The sequence below is a fragment of the Cheilinus undulatus genome, linkage group 21, assembly GCF_018320785.1.
Source record: "Cheilinus undulatus linkage group 21, ASM1832078v1, whole genome shotgun sequence".
Lineage (NCBI taxonomy): Eukaryota > Metazoa > Chordata > Actinopteri > Labriformes > Labridae > Cheilinus > Cheilinus undulatus.
The window spans coordinates 31,777,988-31,801,663 of record NC_054885.1 but is presented as its reverse complement, the minus strand read 5'-3'; the positions used below and the strand labels follow the sequence as shown (position 1 = coordinate 31,801,663).

The 23,676-nt window shown below is 40.9% G+C and overlaps 2 protein-coding genes across 2 annotated transcripts in view; one reads left to right on the top strand and one right to left on the bottom strand.

Annotated features, from left to right (window-relative positions):
• The window catches only part of vasnb (vasorin b), a 42,158-nt gene extending 38,640 nt beyond the window's left edge, over positions 1–3,518 (top strand). Inside the window, exon 3 of the mRNA XM_041816982.1 lies at positions 821–3,518. Within this exon, the coding sequence (XP_041672916.1) occupies positions 828–2,906 (2,079 nt within the window). The 5' untranslated portion in view covers positions 821–827 and the 3' untranslated portion in view covers positions 2,907–3,518. The remainder of the gene's footprint in view (positions 1–820) is intronic.
• coro7 (coronin 7) overlaps positions 1–23,676 on the bottom strand; it is a 189,964-nt gene that overhangs the window by 85,747 nt on the left and 80,541 nt on the right. The window lies entirely within an intron of this gene.

The window sequence follows — 23,676 nt, the reverse complement described above, 5'->3', positions numbered from 1 at the left end:
TGCAAAAGTAGTGAAATGGGATCTTAAAAGTAGCAAAACTGTAAAGACAGACAAAAATGAGTTAAAAGTATCAAAAAATGGAGGGGGGTGATGAAAAGCGGTTAAATTGTGGCAAAATTTGGTAAAAAAAAAAAGGGGGGGGGGTGGATAAGAGTGCACAAAATTTGTGAAAACTGGCAAATAAAACTTATAAAAATGGTTTGAAAACAATGTTAAAAGGAGTTTTTAAAAGTGGAACAAATAAATACATTAAACATCAGAACCCAGTTATTGTTTGACACACTTTTCAGCTCCAAGATGAAGTAACTGTCCGCCAGAGTGAATGCTAGCACCAGTGCTGCTGAACACACATGCAGTGATACTATCAATAAATCACAACTAGGGAGGGCTCATTCTCTGGGTTTTTCTAGGGCCCAGCCAACTCTGTGGGTAGGCCTGACTGCAGGGAGAATGTGGCACAACTTTAGCAGTACGCCACTATGCCAACATTCCCCACCCTTCAAGTATGGCAGAAAAGCTCTGAAGCCTGAGGTCACTACTATAGTCCTATTGTTTAAGAGACCTTGTGACAAAAGACTGCCTTTGATCTCCTGCTATGCATTGTTAAACCTTTGATAATAATCTCACTCCATGAAACACAATGAAGAGCCACACAGTGAAACAGGGGTTTGGAAAGTAGACTATACAGAGAGAAAGTATGCTTTGTAAAAGTAGGCTGTATTCATAAGCCTTTTCATGGTGACAACCTGTTAAACTGTAGTGTATATTTCTATTAATGATTATGCAGCTTATTGACAGTTTGTATTTTTTCTTCTTTTAGGCTGAGCATGGAGAGAGAGAAGGTCAGCACCATGAAGCTCTTCCTGACTCCGCTGATGCCTTTCCTGCTCTTCGTAATCCTTCCTGATGGCACCTTGTCCAGCGAATGTCCAAAAGGCTGCAGCTGTACCTCGCCAGAGTCCATCCTATGTTTCCAGAGACGCTCCTCCACAATTCCTCGGGGAGTATCGTCATCTACGAAAAGCCTCTACCTCTTTGCCAACGGCATCGAGGGCTTGAAAACTGAGGACTTTAACGGTATGGAGAACCTGGAAATGCTGGATCTGAGTCAAAACAAACTGACTGAACTTCCAGAAAGGGTGTTTGAACCGTTGACATCGTTGAGGAACCTGGACTTGTCATCCAACCAGATCACCCACATTTCAGAGGAATGTTTTCATGGGATGGCGCTTCTTGAGCGCCTTTATTTGTATAGTAATTATATCGAGGCCATACACCCTGCAGCTTTCAATGGATTGGAGAACCTGCTGGAACTCAAACTACAAGGCAACAGGTTGACATCCTTACCGGCTCTTACTATGCCCCGACTGCTCCTGCTGGACCTTCGTTTTAATGTCTTACCAACCTTGGGTCCCTCTGACCTCCAGACCCCAAACCTGGAGTCATTAAAACTAGGTGGTGTAGGACTAACTGACCTGAATAAGGAGCTCATAGGTAGCCTGCAGAACCTCCATGAATTGGACATCTCAGGAAACCAACTTGAGTCCTTCCCTTCAGTTTTAAAGGAGACCCATGGGCTGATTCACCTCAGCCTGGCTGGGAACCCGATGGGCCCTCTCAAGGTTCAAGATCTGCAGAACCTTGCAGAGCTGCAAGAACTGGATATTAGCAGCCTGAGTCTACAAGGCCTCCCTGAAGAGTTCTCCCAGCTTTTCCCTTACCTCAGGAAGCTCACAATCGCAGAGAATCCTTTCAACTGCCTTTGCAATGTAGCATGGTTCCCAAGATGGCTTAGAGCTCAGAGCATCACCCTTGAGAGAACAGAAGAGACCCGCTGTCATTTCCCACCGATCAATGCTGGAAAGGTGTTGGAAAGACTGGAGCATCGGGACTTTGGATGTCCAACTACCACAACGGTTCCCCCAAGTACTGTCAAAACAACCACTCCTCAGCCCGTTCCTGTCACTACATTACCAAGTACTACGAGGGCTATTCCTGTACCCAGTGACAGTCCCACAGATGATGGTAAGGACTACCTACTGCCTCCTGTTCCTGCATCTCCCAGCAGCAGCAGCAAGGCTGACATGGATGAAGTGCTGCATTTCTGCCCCCCTCACACCTGTCTGAATGGGGGTACTTGTCGTTTGGACCAGCATGGTCAGGTTGAATGTACCTGCCCTCATGGAACTTCAGGACTGTATTGTGAAATCCAAATCCATCATCCCCATTTACCACCTAAGCCTGAAGACCCAAAGGAAACTGCCACTGTAGATGTACCAGACATCAGCTCACACCAAGCAACCACAACCTCAGTCCTGATTGACCTGCATCGCTACATTGAATCAAGACCATTTATCCGTGGAATCCGCCTTACCTACCGAAATCTCTCCGGTCCTGATCGCAGGCCGATCCAACTTAGCCTGCCGGCATCTTTCCCAGAGTACAGACTCAGAGGTCTGAAGCCCAACTCCACATACAGCGTGTGTGCCAGTCCTTTAGGTGCTCCTCCTGGCACAGACAGCGTCTGTACTGAAGCTCAAACAGCTGCAGAAACTGTCAAGGGTCCTGATGCACAGTTTGATGACCAGAAGCTGACAACTATGCTGGTTCCTGCAGTTGCAATCTTGTCATTGCTGGTGTTGATTGCAATAGCTGTAGGGGTGGTGTGCCATCTTCGCAGAAAGAGGGCCAAAGGCCATATGGACCTTGACTGTGAGCCCTCTCACCTGGAGTTGGACGGAGTTAAAACCAGCATAGACAATGGCGTACTGCCTCAAAAACAGCCCCAAATTTTGATCCCTGAACCTGCTGTACAGAACGGCAATCTGGAATACGAGGTCTTGCTACTACAAGATCACTGCACATCAAATAACAATATGTCACCGCACAAGCCTTCTTACTTTTGACACCTGGCCTAAAAGACATTTTTTCTTCAGCTCTGACTGTTGTACTTTTTAAATACAGAGAACTGATGCTGCAGGAAAGGAGGATACAGTACCAGCCTGAAAAAAAGTCAGTGGATAAGAAACTTGACACTTATTTAACTTAAGGCCCTCCAGTCGTCTAAGTGGACATTAAACAAAGTTAAAACCATGTGCTTTGACTTGAAGGAGCATTGAAAGTGCCTCTTCTACATTTACACTATGCATCCTGCATTTGCTTAATTACAGGGCTGGACTGGAAACCTCTCAGCTCCCATGACATGATACTGGGAATGATAGAATCAGCTGAAAGCTTGGGTAAAGGGACATAGTGACCTAAAGCCCTCCTTTGTTTTGTTCATAAGGAGTGTGCTCTGATTTGAGGTTATGCTGCCTTTCCCACAAGAGCCCAACTACCAGCAAAAGTGTTTTGCTGCATGTTGTAAATCTTCAGTGCTACCCTAAAGGGATCAGTGCTTGCTGTGAATGATCATTGAGACACCAGATGAAGTTGTGCAGAGAGAATATTTGATACTTGTATTGCTTTATTTGGCCCCAAAATACTTGTGACTTTCTGTTTTGTATGTATGCTTTTTTTATACTTGTGTTTTGTTATTTTTTATTGTGCAACATTGTGACTGTTAACAGCCCTCTATACTCTCCACCCCCACTTCTTGTGACTAACAGACAAAACAGCAGATTAAAATCTTTGAAGATTAAAACTCGTTTGGCACTAGCAAAGTCAATCAAAGGGCTTTGCCCTCAGAATGTCAGACAGTCTAAGTAGATGTGAGTCTGGACAGACTCGAGACTAAATCCCCCTTCTTGATTCTGAGGCCCTCAGCCTGCTTTACCATCACAAAGGGACAAGGTAAGCAGGATTACAAAAGGTACAGAGGGGAGCCGTAGACTGAACCTCTTCTGTTTAAGTATTCAGTTTCAGCCAGTTTGATGCTTGCCTTAATTACACGTGAGTATACCATATCAAAGAGAGTGTCAGTGACTTTATTTATTATTTATATTCCTACAAGGGTAAGTTTGTCATACCCATGTCCCACTACAACATACTTCACAGCCTTGTCTGCAGCAAACAAGTAACTCAAATAAAAATAACCTGCTCATCATTAAGCTGTGCACAATTTCTCTCTGGCATGGAGGATCTTTGTTTGCTCACTTGAGCCTAACTAGACTGTGGAAAGGTTCAAGAAAAATGAGGAGTCCAGAAAATAAGCCTTGCAAATGGAGAGGCATCTGGATGATGACTTCTTTGGTAGGGCGTTTTGGGCTCATCTGTTGCAGACTTCAATGGGGCGACCTTGACTGTGGGGCGGGATGTAACATACTAACCCTTGTTGGGGTTTTCCTTAGTTTGTGGTGTGTTATTTTTAATTTTAACCCCCTTACCCTAACCTTCAGGGTTCTGGTCCCTAACCCTAACCTTTTTGGCTTTTCCATAGTTTGTGTTGTGTTGTTTTAAATTGTATCCCCCTTACCTTTTACCTTCACGATTTGAGTGCCTAACCCTAACCCTCTTTGGGTTTTCCAAGTTTGTGGTGTGTTCAAATTTAAATGTATCCATCTCAGTAAATTTTAAATTTTTATTCATAAAATCCTGCTGTCACGAAAAATAGCCCCGTACGGTAACCTCTTACAGGGAGCTGAAAACACACGTTGCTCAGTACATCATTCTGGTTCCTGCTTGGGTAATACACGTCACTTCCTCCTCCACGGCCGAGGTCGCCTAATAGTAAAGGCATGCAACAAATGATCCCAAAGCTCCGCCATAGAAGTCTGCGGCCAGATCGTCTTGGTGGAAATGAGAGATCCTTTGGAATGTCATAATGAAGAGACAGATCCAAATCTGTGAATATGGGGGTAAAGAAGGACTCAAAGTAACTTTGTGTGATCGTGCATATGTGCATGTTGTGTGTCTGTAGATCTGTCATCTCAGCGATGATACAGCTACAAGTTCTGTCTTGTACAGAGACCTGCAGACATCAGGTTACTATCAGCTCCCCTCTGTGTGCCCACATGCCAAGGAGTACATAAAGCCCCAAACATCTTATAGATAAACACACCAAAGACTCATCTGTGAATGTCTGTGAAGATACCTGCCTACAGTATTCCCATCACAAAGATTCCATGCTAACAGAGTGCCACACTAAAAAAACAATGCAACTGGAATATGTGTTTTTTAAAAAGAATACATTGAAGATGACCAACAGTATTTTCAGTGTGACTGTCAATATTTCCCTGTTTATTTTGGGAAACTTTTTGTTATTATTTGATTTTTTTTTTAATTATGTGAACTTATTTGTACAAATGGAAAAGTGATATTATCATTAAATGAATATCCAAAAATTAAATCGGCCAAGTTGTCTTTTATGAAGATTTAGGGAAGGAAGGATTAGATTGACAGGTAAGGGGGGTTGGAAGGAACATGATCGTGGTTTACTTTGTAGACATCACTCAACAAGGCACACTGGGAGAACAGAGAGGACAGCCTTTGAGAGAGGAAAGAAGGGAACAAGGGTACAAGTGATGGTATGATGACGCTAACCTGCTAATAACAGCAACACCAACATGATATGTAGTATGATGCTTAAACTACTTCTTAAATTGTTTGGGATGCAAACATACTGTAATGGTAACATAAAAAGAAACACTTGAGGCCGGCCTTACACCAGAGGAGTTTGTTAAAACTTCTTAAAGACTCTAAAAAGACAGACATCTGAGACCCTACGACACCTAAAGACAGCGAGTCGCTGAGTTTTTAGTCTCAGAATAAGATTTTGCAAAGAATGGTGGTCATTAACTACAACACTCGAATGCTATTCCTTTTAAGATTATTTCCCATCATGCACCTGGGAGAAATTCACAACCATTTTTGGGCAAAGAACAACATGTAGAAGGAGATGGAGATTGCATATAAGTTAAAATCTCTTATAATCCGATGTTTTACAATCATTTACATTGAGTAGAAATGAAATGAAAGTTAAACAACTTTGCATGTTACTGCAACAGCTGAAGACCTATCCCGGAAACACTTCAGAATAAAAGTACAGTATAAAAACATGAGTTGTATCACCACAGAAACAAACTGATAGGGTTTTAACTTTGAAAATCCCAGTGGGGTTTACCGTACCTGTCACGTCAGCCTGCAATGAAGGTACTCAAACAGCGGTGCAGAGATCTGACCGCAGCTCTGAACAGAAAACTGTTTCCATCTCTTGAGTTATGAGCAGAAGTTTAGCAGCTCCAGATTGATCTACCCTCATGTTCATGTTTTAAAAAATGAAGCGATTAAATGTGCTCTTGCTCAACACTGGCTCCTACTGGTTGTTGATGATTGTTGCACCACTGAAAAACACAATTTGCATAAGACCAGACTAAAGACTTACAACAATATCAAACACATTTTATATTGTCATAACACCAAGACTGGAGAAAGACCGCCCTAAAAATGCTAAAATCGAGTCTTATGACCATCTTACACCTAATGACTGAGATCACAGAGCTAGCTGCAACTTTAGGAAGACTCCCATGATTTTACTCCGACTTCAGAATTTTGTCTGTGACTGAAATCAGAGGAACAGTAGTTAGGCGTAAGGCCGCCTCAGGGCTAAAGTAGCATATACAGATGCACTGAATGCCTCATTGTTTAATACAGTTTTAAATATTTCAGACATTGCACTACTCAAAGTCAACATTTTTGTTATACTGTAAATCAGTGCTGCAAAATTAATCTACTCACAATTATAATGTCAAGCTTAAAAGGTTTTAAAAAAATCCAAGAAAGGCCATTTTTTGGAAACTATTAAGTTATTCTGAAAGCAGTACTGAAGAAATGTCAGGTTTTGTACTGAAATAACTTCTTAATTTTCTGTCCAAGTGTATAAAGGAATAAATTGAGAATTTACTAGTTTTTCTTTTTTATATGTATACTTGTTTGCAAATGTAAGTTTACAATGATAAGGAGAAATTTTAAATGCTTTATAAAATCTGGAAAAGGACATGTAAAACATTAAAATATTTATCATTTTCATTAGAATACGTTTTTAAAACTGTGCAGATGTTCTCTAACAGAAATATCGGATTCTCTTCTCTGGAGTCACCAGCGCACTGCCACTAAAAAGTTTCTACGAGTCCATTACAGGCATGTTTTCAGTGGCCAGTGGTCTTGGAATTCTTCCTCACCAGCAGTGAGCTGGAGGCAAAATGGAAATAAAAATACTGATTAAAAACACTCATGTTATGGTTGTAAAGGGATTGAACCCTTCTGAATGACTCCCTAGTCCAAGTCTAATAGGTAAGCATTGTTTGCAAACCCACACAATAAACAGGCTGACCACCCATGTGTTTATAGGTAGGATGCTGGTAGGAGATTGATGCAGAATGCATGCATGCACGCACACACCTCCGAACAAAAACACAAACACACCGGCCCATAGCTAGGAGCTGTTGTGCACAGCCCCACGCTAACAAATCAAACACATAAAACAGCACCACTCCAGTCATGCTGGCCTTATTATATCAATTTACCAAGACAGAGAGAGCAAACTTCCCAGTGAAATAACTGGAGAAAAAAATGCACCCCCTGGAGGCCAATGGGCTTTAACTCCTTCTTCCTTCCTTCACATTTTTAACCCCCATGTGTGCTGAATTTATGCTCGTATGTTGAAGATCAGCCCCTAATTCCAAAAAGGAAATACGCAGAGTAAAATGGATGGGTCTTAATTGCTGCCATGTGAGGAAGTCCAGGTAAAAGGATGGACAGGATACAAAGATGATGTCAGATAAGAGTAATGCCTGCATGCATGTTCAGTCCATTCTCCAGCCATGCATCTGTAAATGTTCATGTATATGGATAAGAAAAGGAGAAGTGCAACAGAGGTAATATGTGTGCACCCATGTGTGCCTGTTTCTCTGCTTTCTTTCCATAAAACAGTCCTTCTTTTCTTCCCTTTGGCTTTAAGAGAAACCTGGTTCCTGGATAGGAGCCAGCTTTGACGCTCACTCTCAGCCTGTGCTGCTCAAAGGCCCCTATTGTAGTTTCAAGGGACCTTTTCACAATTATCAAGCTGAAAATTCCACATGGAATTACTTGTGCTAAAATGTTTTCTCCCGCTTTTTCACTGCCCTCTTGTTTCTGTTTCCCTCACACTTTCTATTTTTGTTTCTAATTTGTTTCCAATTTCAGGGCTTCATGAAGGCAGCCAAGGACAATGTGTTGAAGGATTGGGTCTTTCGGCTACAACGAGTGTTTATTTTTCCTCTGCACTTCTCAGTCTTTCATTCAGATGGCTTGTTCCGTCCCTTTCTGCTGCTCTCTTCTGCATCATCCAAATAGCTTTACTACCCACCCAGTGCAGCTGACCCTCCAGTAACCTCCAACCATCTCCAAACTGGATATTAACACACAAATCACAGCTTTCACTCTCTGCTTAAATCAGCAATCAAAACACGCTGAGGATTTTTAATAAAAGATTTGCAGAAAGGGGGCTAAAAAGTTGTGAAGGAAAAGAAGAGCTGAGTGTAGAAAACACACCACCACTTTGTTTTTGGAACCTGGTCCTCTGGCTCCAGTTTTTGGCCCTTTGCTTCTTTCCCTACTGTACTAGCTCCAGCGCTCCTGCCCCACATCCCTCCTCCTCTCCCTCTGAAGAACTAATAACAGATGAAGGTTGGTGTGCCACTGGTTCCTCTCATGCCATTCTGTGCCAGCAGATGGCCAGGATGCTGCTTTGACCAGGATAGATGAGGAGAAAGACGAGAAGTGAAGGAGAAATAAAGCAGAAGGAAGAATTTGACTTTGGTTAGTTCTTGGCAGAATATATTAGCAGGCACACATGTGATTCATTTCATGTGCTGTCTAGGAGATCATTAGATAGAAAAACAGTTGGTGGTATGATTTTCCCAGTGCAGATATTTTCTTTCATTTCAGAGTTGTCATTTGTGTCCTCTTCAGTTATTGTTTCCTCTGTAGCAAAACAGCATAACTATGTATTATCTTTTATAATGGGACAGGATAGCACTAGCTCCCCAGCAATTTATGCACAATAGGATAGAGTGGTCATGGCAATAGCAAATGGTTATAAATTTGTGTAAATATGACCAGATGTTTACTGTTCAGTAAAGGCAGCTGCTCTGGGAGTTGTCCATTAAGAAAGGTACCCGGTTTTGAACACTTTCTTCAATGTGATGCAATTTTCATACATCCATGTACGACCGGCTGGACTGTATCAGCCTGTGGAAGACTACAGTTATGTTTCATCACAACACTGGCATTGTCAGGGTTGGCCTGGTATATAATCTTTGAACTTTGGTGGGGGAAAATGATTAAAATCAGGTAATTTTGTGTAGAATTTGCCAAAAAAGCATGCAAACTCCAGCAAAAGGCAACAATATGTTGGAAATGTGTTTTTGCTTTTTGGCAAGAATATGACAGATGATCCGTAGTTTTTGTAAAGCTGTGATTCCTTACCATCAATCATACTAAGACATCGAAAACATATGGTTTTAAAAAGACTCAAACTATGGAAAATTTTGACAACTTACTAAGGCTGGGCGAATATGTATAATATATATTATATATAATATCTGTATATAGTATATAATAATATATAATATGTGATAATATGGCCTATTGTGGGGCTGCACACACAGGGGTTAGCGCTGTTGCCTCACAGCAAGAAGGTCCTTGGTTTGCTTCCCGGTCGGGGCCTTTCTGTGCAGAGTCTGTATGTTCTCCCTGTGCATGCATGCATTCTCTCCGGGTACTCCGGCTTCCTCCCACCACCAAAAACATGCTCATCAGGTTAATTGGTGACTCTAAAATGCCCGTAGGTGTGAATATAAGAGTGCCTGGTTGTCTGTCTCTATATGTCAGCCCTGTGACTGACTGGCAACCAGTCCAGGGTGTACCCCAGCTCCCGCCCAATAACAGCTGGGACAGGCTCCTAACGGGATAAGCTGTATAGAAAATGGATGGATGGCCTACTGCAATTTCAAATCGTGCAATATGTGCAGTATTTCTTTCACCTGAAATCTGTGTCAAAATATCTGTTTGATACATTTTTTTGCAGCAGAGATGTTCGCGCAAACATTGTGCAGACACTGAAGCATCAATTTTTCTGAAATGGTTTGCAAAAAACTTAATTTTCTTATTTTTTCTATTTTGTTTTCTAAATAAAACATTTGAATGATATATAAATGATCAATCCTTTCAATACAAAAAATCACATTGCATTTGCAATTTGAATTAAAATAACTACATTTAAATATGTGTTCAGTATTGGTCAGCACCAATTGTTTAAATTGATCCAATATTACGTTGGTTATAATATAGAATTATTTATTACTTGCATTTGTTAAAACATGAAAAAGATGAGGGACTTAAAAAAAATTGCATTTTAATCCTCTCCCACAAATCCTTATATTGTAGCCACTTGTTTTTTCCTTTGAGAGCCCTTCATTGTGCCGTTCTAAAGACTCTATCCACACTTCGTATCTGTTACAGAACATTTTCTAACAAACCTGGAACTTGGATGACTATTCTGGGTCTTCATAGATTAAACTTACCACAGTAAATCTGATATTTGACATCTTTTTATCCATTTATAATCCATTTTTCAATCGGTCCTGCAGCTTTTAGGTTAGCCTGCCACCAAACTGTCTGTTTGCATCCCAGAATGCATTGTAACTTGGCTGTGACAACCAGTGGCAGGCTGCTCTGTCGTCTCTTCAGCACATCTGTAAACTCTTTGAAACTGGAGAAGAAAGTCTGAAAGACCCATAATAGATCTAACTGATCATCTGTTTAACTTGTATCAGAACGTTAGCTGACTTTGAAAGCCGACTTTTAAAATCACAGCACTGCCATTGCAACAGTATGCTTAATAACATGTTACAATCTTGTTTTTTCAGTTTTTTTTCTCTTTTTTTGTGACTCAGAGCTGAATTGCTCTTTTCTATCTGTTTGCAAGCCCATGTTGGTACAGTGGGCAGTATCTCTACCTGTCATGTGCAGGATAATGTTCAGTTCTCCACTGGGAGGACCTACCCTCTTGGATTTCCATGGATGAATCTCTTATCTTGATTAAACACCACTCAAACAGAATAAAAACATATTAAAAGGAAGACAAAGAAGTTTAACAGAAATTTAATACAACTTTGCAAGACAAGCAGATCACCCTGGGAGGCTACAGCACATCTAGAGTTTATTGAATTAATTTCTTCCAAAGCTCCCAAACCACCCGCAGTTAGAGGCTGATGATTTGTTCCAAGATAAAAAGGAAAGGATGGAAGAATTTTAACCAAGCATATGTGGGGTGATGTTGAAATGCGAGGAAAGAAAGCTGCAGAGATTGGCTGCACAGAAAGCCTCTTCATCTTTGGAAATTGGTTGATGAAAGGTACTGATGGGGATAGTTAGAGACGTGGATCGTGTATGTTTCTGAGCATGTGCCCAAAAGGAAGCAGTAAACTTTAGATCACCTACCAAAGGAGAAGTATGGCATTAATAGAAAAGAAAAGACTGATACAGGGAAGTCTGAGGAGGTCATGAAGGGTGAAAAGAGTCTAAGAGGGGGGACATGATTGCACATTTTGGTTTAAAGTGTTCAAAAATGCCAGAAAGAATTGTCAAATCCAAATAAGCCCTTGTAGAAAGGCAGATGAAGCTCACAGCTCACATGTGTAGCTATCATATAAACCAATCAGATCCACTCACTGTAAAGTAAGCAAATGCAAAAGTACCTTAAAGCCCTCTCTAATTTTACTGGCTGGACGACACACTTTCTTGGCTGGTCCTTTTTCTGATCTAAAACGGACAGAAATGTGTCATTCATTAGTGAGAAGAATTGAGCTTTTAAACCACAGATTAGCTCAAGGCCACCATCTAAGACTCTTAATAAAAGCCAAACAATAGCTGAACCTCTGCAGTAACCGTTACTCTCTGTGATTGGCAGAGGTCTGGAGGCCCTGAGCGAGGCTGCTTACCTCACATGACCTTTGTCTGAAACCAGCTGTGATGAGAGGTGATGAAGCTCTGAGCAGCTGTTCCTGCAGCTTGTGGTTAAAAAACACCAGACACAAGCCAGAGGTTCAATTTTAAAAAAAGCCAGCGGTGAATTCCAGTGATTGTCACCAACAGTTAGAGTTGTCACAAGCGTCTGGTGAGCCTCAGGCTTCATGCAATGCTTTCTTGTTTGTTGTGGTTGTAAAGCCTCGGTGCTTCCAACCAGAACCATCTCCAGGCTGGAGAAACAGGAAAACAAGACAAGTGACAGTAAGAGGGAGCTGTCAGCATCTCTGGGTTGATGGAAAACAATTCTTTGGAGGCAGCTCTGTTTGATATTCAGCTCATTTTCTCATTATATTCGCTGACGTATCAGTAGTGTTGTTTGTAGCTTCTTTCCTGTTTAAATCTGGTATTGATCCGGAGAACTAGTAGTGACACACCAACAGTAACCCGTGTGCTGACAGAGGAGAGAAAATCCTCTGTCCCTCATCTGCAAACTTTAAGTTACAGGTGCTAACGCTGCCTTGTTAAGGATGCTGTGCAGCGGGGAATTTCAAAATAAAAGTATTGCTTGAAGCATCGGTGTAGATTCACGTTTTGACTTTCTATTGATTTGACTGGATTATTAATCAGCAAATCAGTGTACCGATATACACCAGTGGATTGTTACACCACTTGTCAGCAGACTGTTGTCTCATATGCATGAGTCTTGCAGGCAGCAAATGTGTCATGTAAACTCTCTTAACTGCAGTAAGAAATGACAAATCGTGCTGTATGATTAATGTAATTGCAATTGTGATGTCTACAGAATTACATAATCATTTAACCTGCAGGGTTTTGTTGTATTAAATAAAACTTTAAAGTTTAAAAAAAATGCCTGAAGAAAGGCTTTCAAGTTTACAACAGTGCCATCATTGCACTTTCCAGTAGTACCTTTATTTATTTATTTATTTATTTATTTATTTATCTATTTTAAAAAGGAAAACTTTTGGTTTTTGAAAAATATTAAATTTGCATTTTTTGAGTAGATAAATTACACTTCAAAACTATCATTATTCTCTGCATTTTCATTGATAACCAATCAAGTATAGACTCATGATACTATTAATTTACTACATGGCATTAGTGTTGTAGTTCTCAAGGACGGTCTTGGTCTTAAGACCAATCTCAAGAGCACATTTATAATGTCTTGGTCTTGTCTTGTACTCAAGAGCATTTTTTTTTATTTGATCTCGGTCTGGCTGGACTCGGGATTTTCCACCAAGACTGGTCAAGACCAGCAGTGATCTGCTATTCTTAGTTCCATTAATGTGATAATAAGGAGTAGCACTTGCTAAAACAACAAATGGATACACCTGCAAAAACTGGGACATCAGTCCATCTTATTTCTAGTCAGAAATACCTCTGAACACTTACTTTAGGCCACATTCCACAAATAAATCTAGATCAAAAACTCATTTTCAGATATCTAAAATAATTCTGGAATTGTCAGTGGCTTTAAAATACATGCAAGGATTTATGTTTTACAAGAAGTTAGTCAAACAAATTTGTTTAGATTCGAGATATTTGCATGTTATGCTTTGAAAGAGTTGCAGACGCCTTGTTTTTAATCTGTCAAATTTATTAAAAATAAAACAAAAATTAAAGAGGGAATGCTCTTTAACTGTTCAGCCTTGTCATGTTCAGTTGATTTTTATGGTCTTGGTCTTGTCTTGGTCTGGGGTTTGACTCCTAAAAGTCTTGGCCTTGTCTTGGTCTTGGCAAGTCTTGATCTCAGATAGTGCGGTCTTGAGTACAACACTACATGGTACCCCAATTGCAAACTGCAAAATGCAATATTGTCAAATTAACTGCAAATGTACATTATGACTAAATTGTGCAGCACTACTCACTACTTGGAGGTCACAGTTCAAGTCCAGGTTTGGACTGGAGGAAAGTTAGCTGCTCAAGGAGCAGTGCTTTTTATATGTATGTTCCTTTGTTTAAATTAATGTACAAAATTATCTTTATTAAAAAAAAAGACAAACACTTTCATGTAGTGCAGATTTGACAGTACAAACTAAGCTGATAAGATGGTCTCTGCTGAAATGAAAACTGCTTTCTCTGTAATAAAAAGTGTTGAGAGTCATCCAGATTAACAGCTTCAAAGCATCTGTGCTGATAAATTGTTTTTGCATTATTGCAAAAGTACAAAAATCCATAATTCACCTCCAACGAGCGGACACAATGACGCATTAAACCTAATCTAATAAAATCGCCATGAGGAGGCCACATGCAAGCACACAAGTGGGGCAGGGAGGGAACAGATAAAAACACGATTACTCACACTTTATTTCATCTCAGCAGAGCAACACAGACAAGAAATTAACTTTCAAATAAGTTCATGGCTGTTTGTTATAAAAGGTCAAAAGTAATCACGCTGGGTTGTTTTATTAAGGCTTTATTTTCTGGATGTTGATTTGATTGCAGCAGCTTCAATGTAGTAAAATGCTCCTATTGCTTAATATTGAAAAATAAGATGAAGCTGCAGCTGCAGATGTGGCTTTGAGCAGTGATCTAAATATTTAAATAAGAGCCATATGAGGAGTCTGCATCTTATTTTGAAACTGACCTTGAGTTGATCCTCAGTTATTGGAGATAAAAATCAACCAAATTACAACCCAAATTCTGATTCTTCCAATAACTTATGACAAAAACATTATCTCAGAGCTTAAAATTCCTCCTTTTAACAAGGAGGAACAACCCTGGCAAAACTTTTGCCTGGTCAGACTGTCTCTCTCCCTCTAGCTTTATGTTTACACCTCCTTTACTCATACTCCCAAACTTGCACCAACATTTCAGATAAAAACCTTGCAGTGCAAACAAAAAAAGCAAAAGCATAACAATCATAACTTAAAGCGCACCAACGGCCTGCGAGACGGCCAAGGCCTTGAGGGTCAAGCACTTAGGCCTCAGATAAATCCCCTCTAAGACAGCAGCAGACATTCATCAAACGCTGCTGTGTACACATCCTGCGCTAGCTTTCAAACTCTACTTGCATCATGGCTGTGCGGTGTATACACATCTGCAGATTCCACATTGTTTGCAGCAGGAGCTCCTGTGTAATCTCAAACCTTAGCTCAACTATGCTGTAACGTGGGTGGGCATATTATGGGTATGGAGAAGTGTAAAGAAAAAGAAACATCAACTAACACCTATGCAAATACAGCAGGAATCACATAGTTTGGATACAGAGTAATGAATCTAGAGGGAACAGGTCTACTCTACAGTCTTGTTTTGTGTATTATCAAAATTGAATTTACATTATTTCAGCACTATTGGAGCACTGTGTGAGTGTGTAATTCTGTGTGTCTGAGGTGTGAGGAGGGTGGCGACAGGCACGGATTAGGGTCCTGTAATCCTTTTCATCACAGTAGGGGCTCTTGGAGTCTCTGTGTAGACAGAATGATTTACATATATTGCCTACACACTGGCTAACCCTCCCCAAGTGTTTGGATAGATCTGATGGTACAAGTAAGCAGTGTGAACTCTCATGAGTTGTTTTAGTGGGAAAGAAATATATCACAAAAATGTAAGCAGAAACAAAGTGAGGGGGTGGACTGTTTCAATAATGTCTGCAAATCACCTTAAACTTTATGTTTCTATGTGTGAACTATAATACTATACAATGTGAACGATATGATACGATAGAATGCACAACAAAAACTGTAATCCCCCCGGGATTAATAAAGTATTCTGATTCTGATTCTGATATTGTCAACTCTGTTCCAAGTTGATTCATTCAGTGTAACTCTATAAAGAGAGTCAACTGATTAAAGCTTCAGCCACTAATATTTCAGTTCTGGGTGGCAAACTGAAGTGGCGAACTGTCAAACATGTCGTTCTCAACATGAAACTAATGAAAAGAAAAAAGGTGAGCACACATGTGAGCAAGAGACCTCTACGTGTTGTTGTGGCTACACAGATGCCGAGCCACGTAGTTGCATGTATTTGAGTGTAATAAATCGCACAAATGAATCCAGAAATTATTAAGGTTTGTACCACTTTATGCCTTTAGTTCACAAGTTGGTCTGCTTTGCTTTCACACCTCAAACAAACCACACCATGGTCCGTTTGGAGGTGAACAGAGACCCCCGTTTTTGAGCGGTCCCTGGTCCGTATGTTTGGTCGGCACCAGAGTTTGAATCAGCTTTCACAACACTCCAAATGAACTGGACTAACCAGGAAAATGGACCAGAGTTTGTTTAAAGTGGACCAACAGCTCTGGTGTGAAACAATAGGATAAAATCCAGGACAATATGATGAAATAATTCAAATGATGTCATACAAAACGATGCAATTCAATACACAACGATGCAATACAATGTGATATGCAACAGGATACTAAACAATGCAATACTACAATGCAATAGGATACAATACAAAACCATACCATATCAAACCATGCCATACCAAATGACATGACACAAGACAAGATGCAATATGATGAGACATGACACGACACAATACGACACAATCAGGGCTGAAAGTGAGAAAAAATCCTGTGCCTGAAACTTTTTCTGGGAGGGGCGGTGGGGGGTGGGGTACCTGTCACAATTTGAGATATTGGGAAAGCGGCTACAAAAGAGCAGTTTCATGTCTCAATGTTTCAATTTATTAAGACTATTTTAACATATATGCAGGGGTTAAAGCAAAAAAAAAAAACATTATATGGAAATGAATGATCTTCATAGATGATGAACTTCATAGAAGTGGTGTCTGAAGGTGATTAGAGCAGTATGATTTAGAAATAAGACCTTGAGACAGATCAGACAGAGGAGCAAATGAGCTCCATCCATGCTGATATTTGCTACTGTAATCCTTTTATCATTCATTTTTTTAACGTTAGGCAGGACCAACTAACAGCTGAAGTCTTTTTTGTTTTCATCCTATTTACTTAAACTTTAATATGTTCTAGAGACTAAAGTATGTGTCTGTGTTCATCCTTAAACTGTGTTTTAAGTCCTTGACAGGTTAAAAGATGACCTACAATCACAAGGTGACATATTATAAGGGTATTGGATATTGACAGTTTTGTCAGAGCAATTATGTCTTCAACTTTTTTTTTTTTTTTTGCATAAATTTTTGCATAAAAATTACTAGGGGCTGGGCAAGCTTGAAAGTCAGATTGTGCTCTGTGATGAACGTGCACACGCGTATTTTCGAGTCTCACACACACGGTCAGTTATTGATGCCGGTACATCAGCTGTGGTTGTTGCTCCCGGTAACCGCGTTGTGTATGGGAGAGCGCGAACAGCTGCTCTATGAGCGGGGTCTGACACATGACGTGGTGGCACTTTTTTCCCCCTAGTTGAATATGCTAGCTTTCTCGAGCCCAAAGTGCAGAAGCAAGCACCTGCTTCTCTTAACTTCTTACACCAGCTCCAAAAAGGCTTACCGTCTTTTCCGATCTCCTCCATCCACACCCAGCCATTTATTTTTTAATCCTTTATCAACTAGGAGGGCATCTTCCCAAGGATTCATGAATTAACTCTCCATCCTTCTCTCCTATGACGTGACGTCTCTCTACTCGTGCATCTATGCAGCATAGGACTTGGTGGCACACATTTTTCCATGACCCGCCCCATTCTACTTCTGATTGGCTAATAATGCTAGTTTGAGAGCAGGAGCGTTGTGCTCCTCTCATATCATTGGCAGACGAACTCATAAACTCAAGAGTGATGGTGATGATATCAAAACTTAAAAAAAAAAAAAAAAAAGACATTTTTATTCCGCAGCCAAACATCGCACGCCGCCGGAATACTTTAAGCCCTGCACAATGATAGGACAGGATAGGATTGGAAATTTTAAGGAATATAAAGTCCCCTTAAAATCTAAAATTTAGAAATTTGTTTTTTATTGATGATGATTGTCTTGTTTGTCCTCTTATTGTGCTTCATCTTTTAACCCCTTTAAACCACTGACCCACATTTTCCCACTGTACTTCTTCTTTTATGTCTCTGTTCACTTCTTTGGACACTGACTGCTGTTCTTTGAGTCAAACATTCTTGGAAATAAAACATGGGTATTTGGCACCACTTCACTAGTTGTATAATATGAGTCAGGACAACTATGTATTGCTGTATCGTCATTTTGCCAAACTCCTGCTGTTACCATTGTGTGCCCCCGTAATCCAAATCAGCCAGACTAATTCCACTTCCTCCAGACACACATCAGCACCCAGCCCGACACAAGCGTTCACTGGCAGACTATAATGGACGTCCCAAACATCCTGCCGCCACAGGGCCGAGGCCACCTGACCTCTGACCTCTGCATGTGAACTCTAACTCTATGGGAATGGATCATTAACTTCCGGCCAACAAACACCTGTTTGTTCCTAATACCAGTCTGAGGGAGGGGTGTTTGGCAGCGTGTCATTATGCTCAAACACTAAACACACTGATCTGCTAATCCTGTCCGTAGGGAGGGTCTGGACAGTCACAAGTGTCTGGAAGCTGATTAGTAGTGAGCTGTTGAATGAGTAGCAGACCAGGATAAGGCTCATTTTTACAGGCTGTTGTCTGGTAATTAGGCTGCTGGTTTACATATCCTGATCAGCAGGGATAGAACAGAGACTAAGACACACAGATGTCTTTTAAGATCCAAAGTTGGCTGCACTGCAAAGCAATTTATTAATCTTTAGGCCAGCACTGACAGAATAGCTTGTGCAAACTTTCAGGGTTCAATTTACAACCATGTGAAAAATAAATCTCATTCAAAACAAGGTTCCTCTCTTACATCAAAGATCTATTTTTAGCATCTCACCTGCATCATGGGAAACTGTTGATGAACATTTTTCCGTATAATTTCTGTTGAACATCAGATTATTATCAGAGAAGAACTAAGCTAAATGAAAGTAAAGTTTAGCAAATATCTGAGTGTGACATACACCCTCAACCTCCTCAACTGACGCCAAAATTGCATGGCACAACAAATCCACAACCAAATTCATTGGCAACACTTCTAACTTTCGATTGTTATCAATTTAATCAATCTGTTCTTGCAGCCCTTAAAATAAGTGCATGAAAATAGTTCGCTGTACCTAGCCTGAGAGATATGGAGAGGAGCTCCACTAGGGTGGCTCCTGGGCTACTCCTGTGAGAGGTTTAGTGGGAAGACCCAGAGCTTACTGGATAGTGGATATACCCCCTATTGCCTGAAGGCTCCTCTATTCAGGAGGAACCAAATGACGTTTTCTGCTACAACAACCCAACCCTGAACAAGCGAAGATGGATGGATAGTAAGTGCATCCAGAAAGTATTCAGACCCCCTACACTTTTTCAGTTTTGCTATGTTGCAGCCTGATGAAACAGTCCCAAAAAAGTCATTTTTATTCTCATTAATCTACACTGATTCCCCCATCATGACAACGAGACGTAAGTATTAAGGCTCTTGCAAAAACACTTGAAATTTAGCTCAAGTTCCTCCCATTACTGTGAATCATTACTAAGATGTTTCCATACCTTCACTTTGAGTCCACCTGTGCTAGATTAAACTGATTGTATATGATTTGGAAAGGCCTCTCTATAGAAGGCCTCACAGCTGACAATGCATACAAGAGCAAAGGACAAACCATGAGGTCAAAGGTACTGCCTCAGAGCTCAGAGACAGGATTGTTGCAAGGCACGGATCTGGGAAAGGATAAAACATATTCAGTTGCACTGAGGGTTCCCAAGAGCACGGTGGCCTCCATAATTCTCATGCTAATGGGATATTTCAGATTTTCATTTCTAATAAATTTGCAAAAAATTCTGAAATTCTGTTTTCGCTGTGTCGTGATGGGGTACTGAGTATACTAATGAGAATAAAAATGATTTTTTCGACTGTAGCATCAGGCTGCAACATAAGAAAATCGAAAAATGTGAAGGAAGTCTGAATACTTTCTCAATAGTCAGCAATATGTAAGGAAGTATGTTTGGATGGATGGATGGATGGATGGTCTAAAGGATGGATGGGTGGATGCATGTATAAACTAATAGATGGTTTAAAGGATGGATGGATGGATGGATGGATAAACGGATGGATGGTTTAATGGATGGATGGATGGATGGATGGGTGGATGCATGTATAAACTAATAGATGGTTTAAAGGATGGATGGATGGATAAATGGATGGATGGTTTAATGGATGGATGGATGGATGGATGGATGGGTGGATGCATGTATAAACTAATAGATGGTTTAAAGGATGGATGGATGGATGGATGGATAAACGGATGGATGGTTTAATGGATGGATGGATGGATGGATGGATGGGTGGATGCATGTATAAACTAATAGATGGTTTAAAGGATGGATGGATGGATAAACGGATGGATGGTTTAATGGATGGATGGATGGATGGATGGATAAACTGATGGGTGGTTTAATGGATGGATGGATGGATAGATGGATGGATGGATGGTTGGATGGATGGTCTGAGGGATGGATGGATGCATGGATAAACTGATGGATGGATGGATGGATGGATGGATGGATGGATGGATAAAGGTATCTCTTATATGTTTCTCCCCACCAAAAAACTGATAAAATAGCTTTTTTGGCAGCCACCACCAAGTTTCAAGTCTATAAAAGTTCATTTTCATGCTGGGCTGATCAAGCAATCAAAAGATTTATGGTAGGCCCAGGTAAATGATAGGCAGTAATTCTAAGTATACAAAATGTGTATTCCATGGGCTAAAACATGCAAAACCATCAGTATGGCCCTTTAAGTATGGCTTGTGCTTTACCACAGCCGACATCTGTCGAGTCCAGAAGCAGTGACGGACGCCAAAAGCCACTTACAGCCCGCAACTGTCCAGGGTCGGAGAGGGCATTTCTTGGAGAACGACAAAGAGGGTGGTGTGCCGGGCTGGGTGGTGCTACGGTCACTACAGCACAGAGAGAGCCTCGCCACCACACAAGACAAACATAAACAGGGACACCCGCTGGGCAGGCTGACGCCGCGTGCCTGCGTGGGTGCCTGCCAGCCCAGCTTGTGGCCAAGGCGTGTGCGCACGGTGGCTGAGCACCCCAGCAAGCACCCCGAGTCGACGGGTTCACCCCAGTGGAAAGTCTGCATCAGCCCGCATGGAGCCATCTGTGGCGTAGAGAAGGTAGCGATTCACTAGACCCCCCTTCCCCTGTAATGTAGCCATCACTTCCCGAGCAACCACAAGCTAAATGTATCCTCCATGCACAGCAGAAAATAGCATAACTGTGGGGAGGTTGGAGAGGGGAGGGAGGCTGATATAAAGACATAAAAGTAGAGGTTTGAGATGGAGGAGGTAGAGGTGATGAATGGACAAAATAGGACTGGAATTATTATGATGTGACCGAAAGGGGAACGACTTAATGAAACAAAGGAGCGAAGATGGAGAGCGATATAAAGGCGGTGACATCAAGAAAGAGAAGGGGTCTAAAAGATGGATGGAGCACTCCTGAGAAAGAATAAACGAGGGATGAAGAAAGGGTGGGAGTAGAGGGGGGTCTCTTCGGTTCAACCACCACATATTTTCCCTCGTAAGGGATATAATTTAAACAAACCCACTAAAAAGGTCAGGAGCGTAGTATGTGGTGCCAACTCTATCTTAGCTGCCAATGCATATTTTCCTACTCTCTCCTTCTGTCTATTTCATTCTGTCCCCGTCTTTATTGGTCTGTCTCTTTCTGTCTTTCTGAGCATCCCATCCTTTCCATCTATTTTTGTAGGGCTTACTACAATTATCATGGACTTATGGTAGCCTGTGTTATTCGAAGACCGTAGACCTTCTAACAATCTTGGTTTCTGCAGCAAATACTTGGCAGGCAGAGATGTTCAACTATGGTTTCCTAGCTCACATCCTTGTCTTGATTATTGACAAAACACTAAGAGAGGAAGAGGAACTTTTATAAGAGCAAAGCTGTAGTAGGCATGCCATTGCACGTAGCATTGTATGGTAATTTTACACATACAGCGGCTAAAATAGTCTACACACTCTTGTCAAAATGCCACATTTTGTGATGTGGCTGAGAAAATGAGGCTGAGAGATAATTCAGAACCTTTTTTCTATATTTAATGTAGCCTAGAATATAAACAATTCAAATAAAAACATAAGAATTTTGGATGAATCAAAAAATAAAAGAACTGTTGCATGAATGTGGACATCCATAGACCAATAGGTTAAATTCCCTTTTGACTTTACCGCCACCCTAAGTCTTTTTGGGTAGGAGTCTATTAACTTAAATCCCAATGCCCAGAAAGTTGGGGCGCTGTGCAAAATGTTAATAAAACAGAATGCAATGATTTGCAAATCTCATAAACCCATAATTTATAGAAAATAGAACACAAACACCATATCAGATGCTGAAATTGAGACATTTTACTATTTGAGGAAAAATACTATTTTTTTTTCTTTTTTCAATTTGATGGCAGCAACACGTCTCAAAAAAGTAGGGATGGGGCAACAAAAGGCTAGAAAAGTTAGCGATACAACTCAGTGTTTGCAACTAATTAGGTTGATTGGCAGCTGGTCAGTTATATGACTGGGTATAAAAGGAGCATTTCAGAGGGGCAGAGTCTCTCAGAAGAAAAGATGGGCAGAGGTTGACTGCAAAAAAAAAAAAAAAAAATGCTTTGAGTATCCTACCATCTGCATACATACAGTACATAATATTGTCTAAAGATTCAGAGAATCTGGAGAAATACCTGTGCAAAAGGGACAAGGCCAAAGGTCAGCATTGGATACTTGTGATCTTCTGGCCCTGCATTGAAAACAGACATGATTCTGTACTAGAAAACACAGCATGGGCTGAGGAACATTTCAAATTAGTGTTTGTCAACACAGTTCACTGTGGCATCCACAAATGCAGGTCAAAGCTGTACCATGCAAAGGGCAAATTGGAAAACTGTTTTGTGGTCAAATCCAAATTTGAAATTCTTTTTGAAACTATGGACAAGGTGTCCTGTGGACTAAAGGAGAAAGAGACCATCCAGCTTGTTTTCAGTGCACAGTTCTAAAGCCTGCATCCCTGATAGTATGGGGTAAAATTAGTGCTGATGGCATTGGCATCTTACACATCTGGACAGGAACTATCAGAGCTGAAAAGTATACAAAGGTTTTGGAGCAACATATGCACCAATCAAGACAACATCTCCTTCAGGGAAGACCTTGCATGTATCAGCAAGACAATGCTAAAACCTGAAACTCCTGCAGCTGGTCTCCTTACTTCCCAGACATTTGCAGACTGTTGTTAAAAGAAAGGGGATGCTACACAATTGTAAACATGACCCTGTCCCTATTTTTTTGAGACGTGTCCCTCCCATCAAATTCAAAACAAGCTAATATGTTTCTTGAAAAAGTAAACTGTCTCACTTTCAACATTGTGCTTTTGTCCACTTTCAACATTGTCCCTACTTTCAGAGTTAACTTAGCTAATACTGCTTGGCTTCACTTTGCATATAGGCTGACTGACTGATGCAGATCAAGAACTGACACTGCTCAAGAAAAGACCTTGCAGACGCAGCCCAATCTTCTGACCAACAACAGAGCAGCCTTGAGGGCTTTCTAAAGGCCAGAAGGTTAGACCAGGTCACACCAGTCGTCACCGCTGCCAAGATGTTTGTTGAAAAGACTGCTGTTGGGTGTGCAAAACAGTTTGGACGACATGAGTGACTGAACTTGCTGTATATGTTTATGTTTGCACAGTAGCTAGCTCGTGGCTGACCGTAGAGACA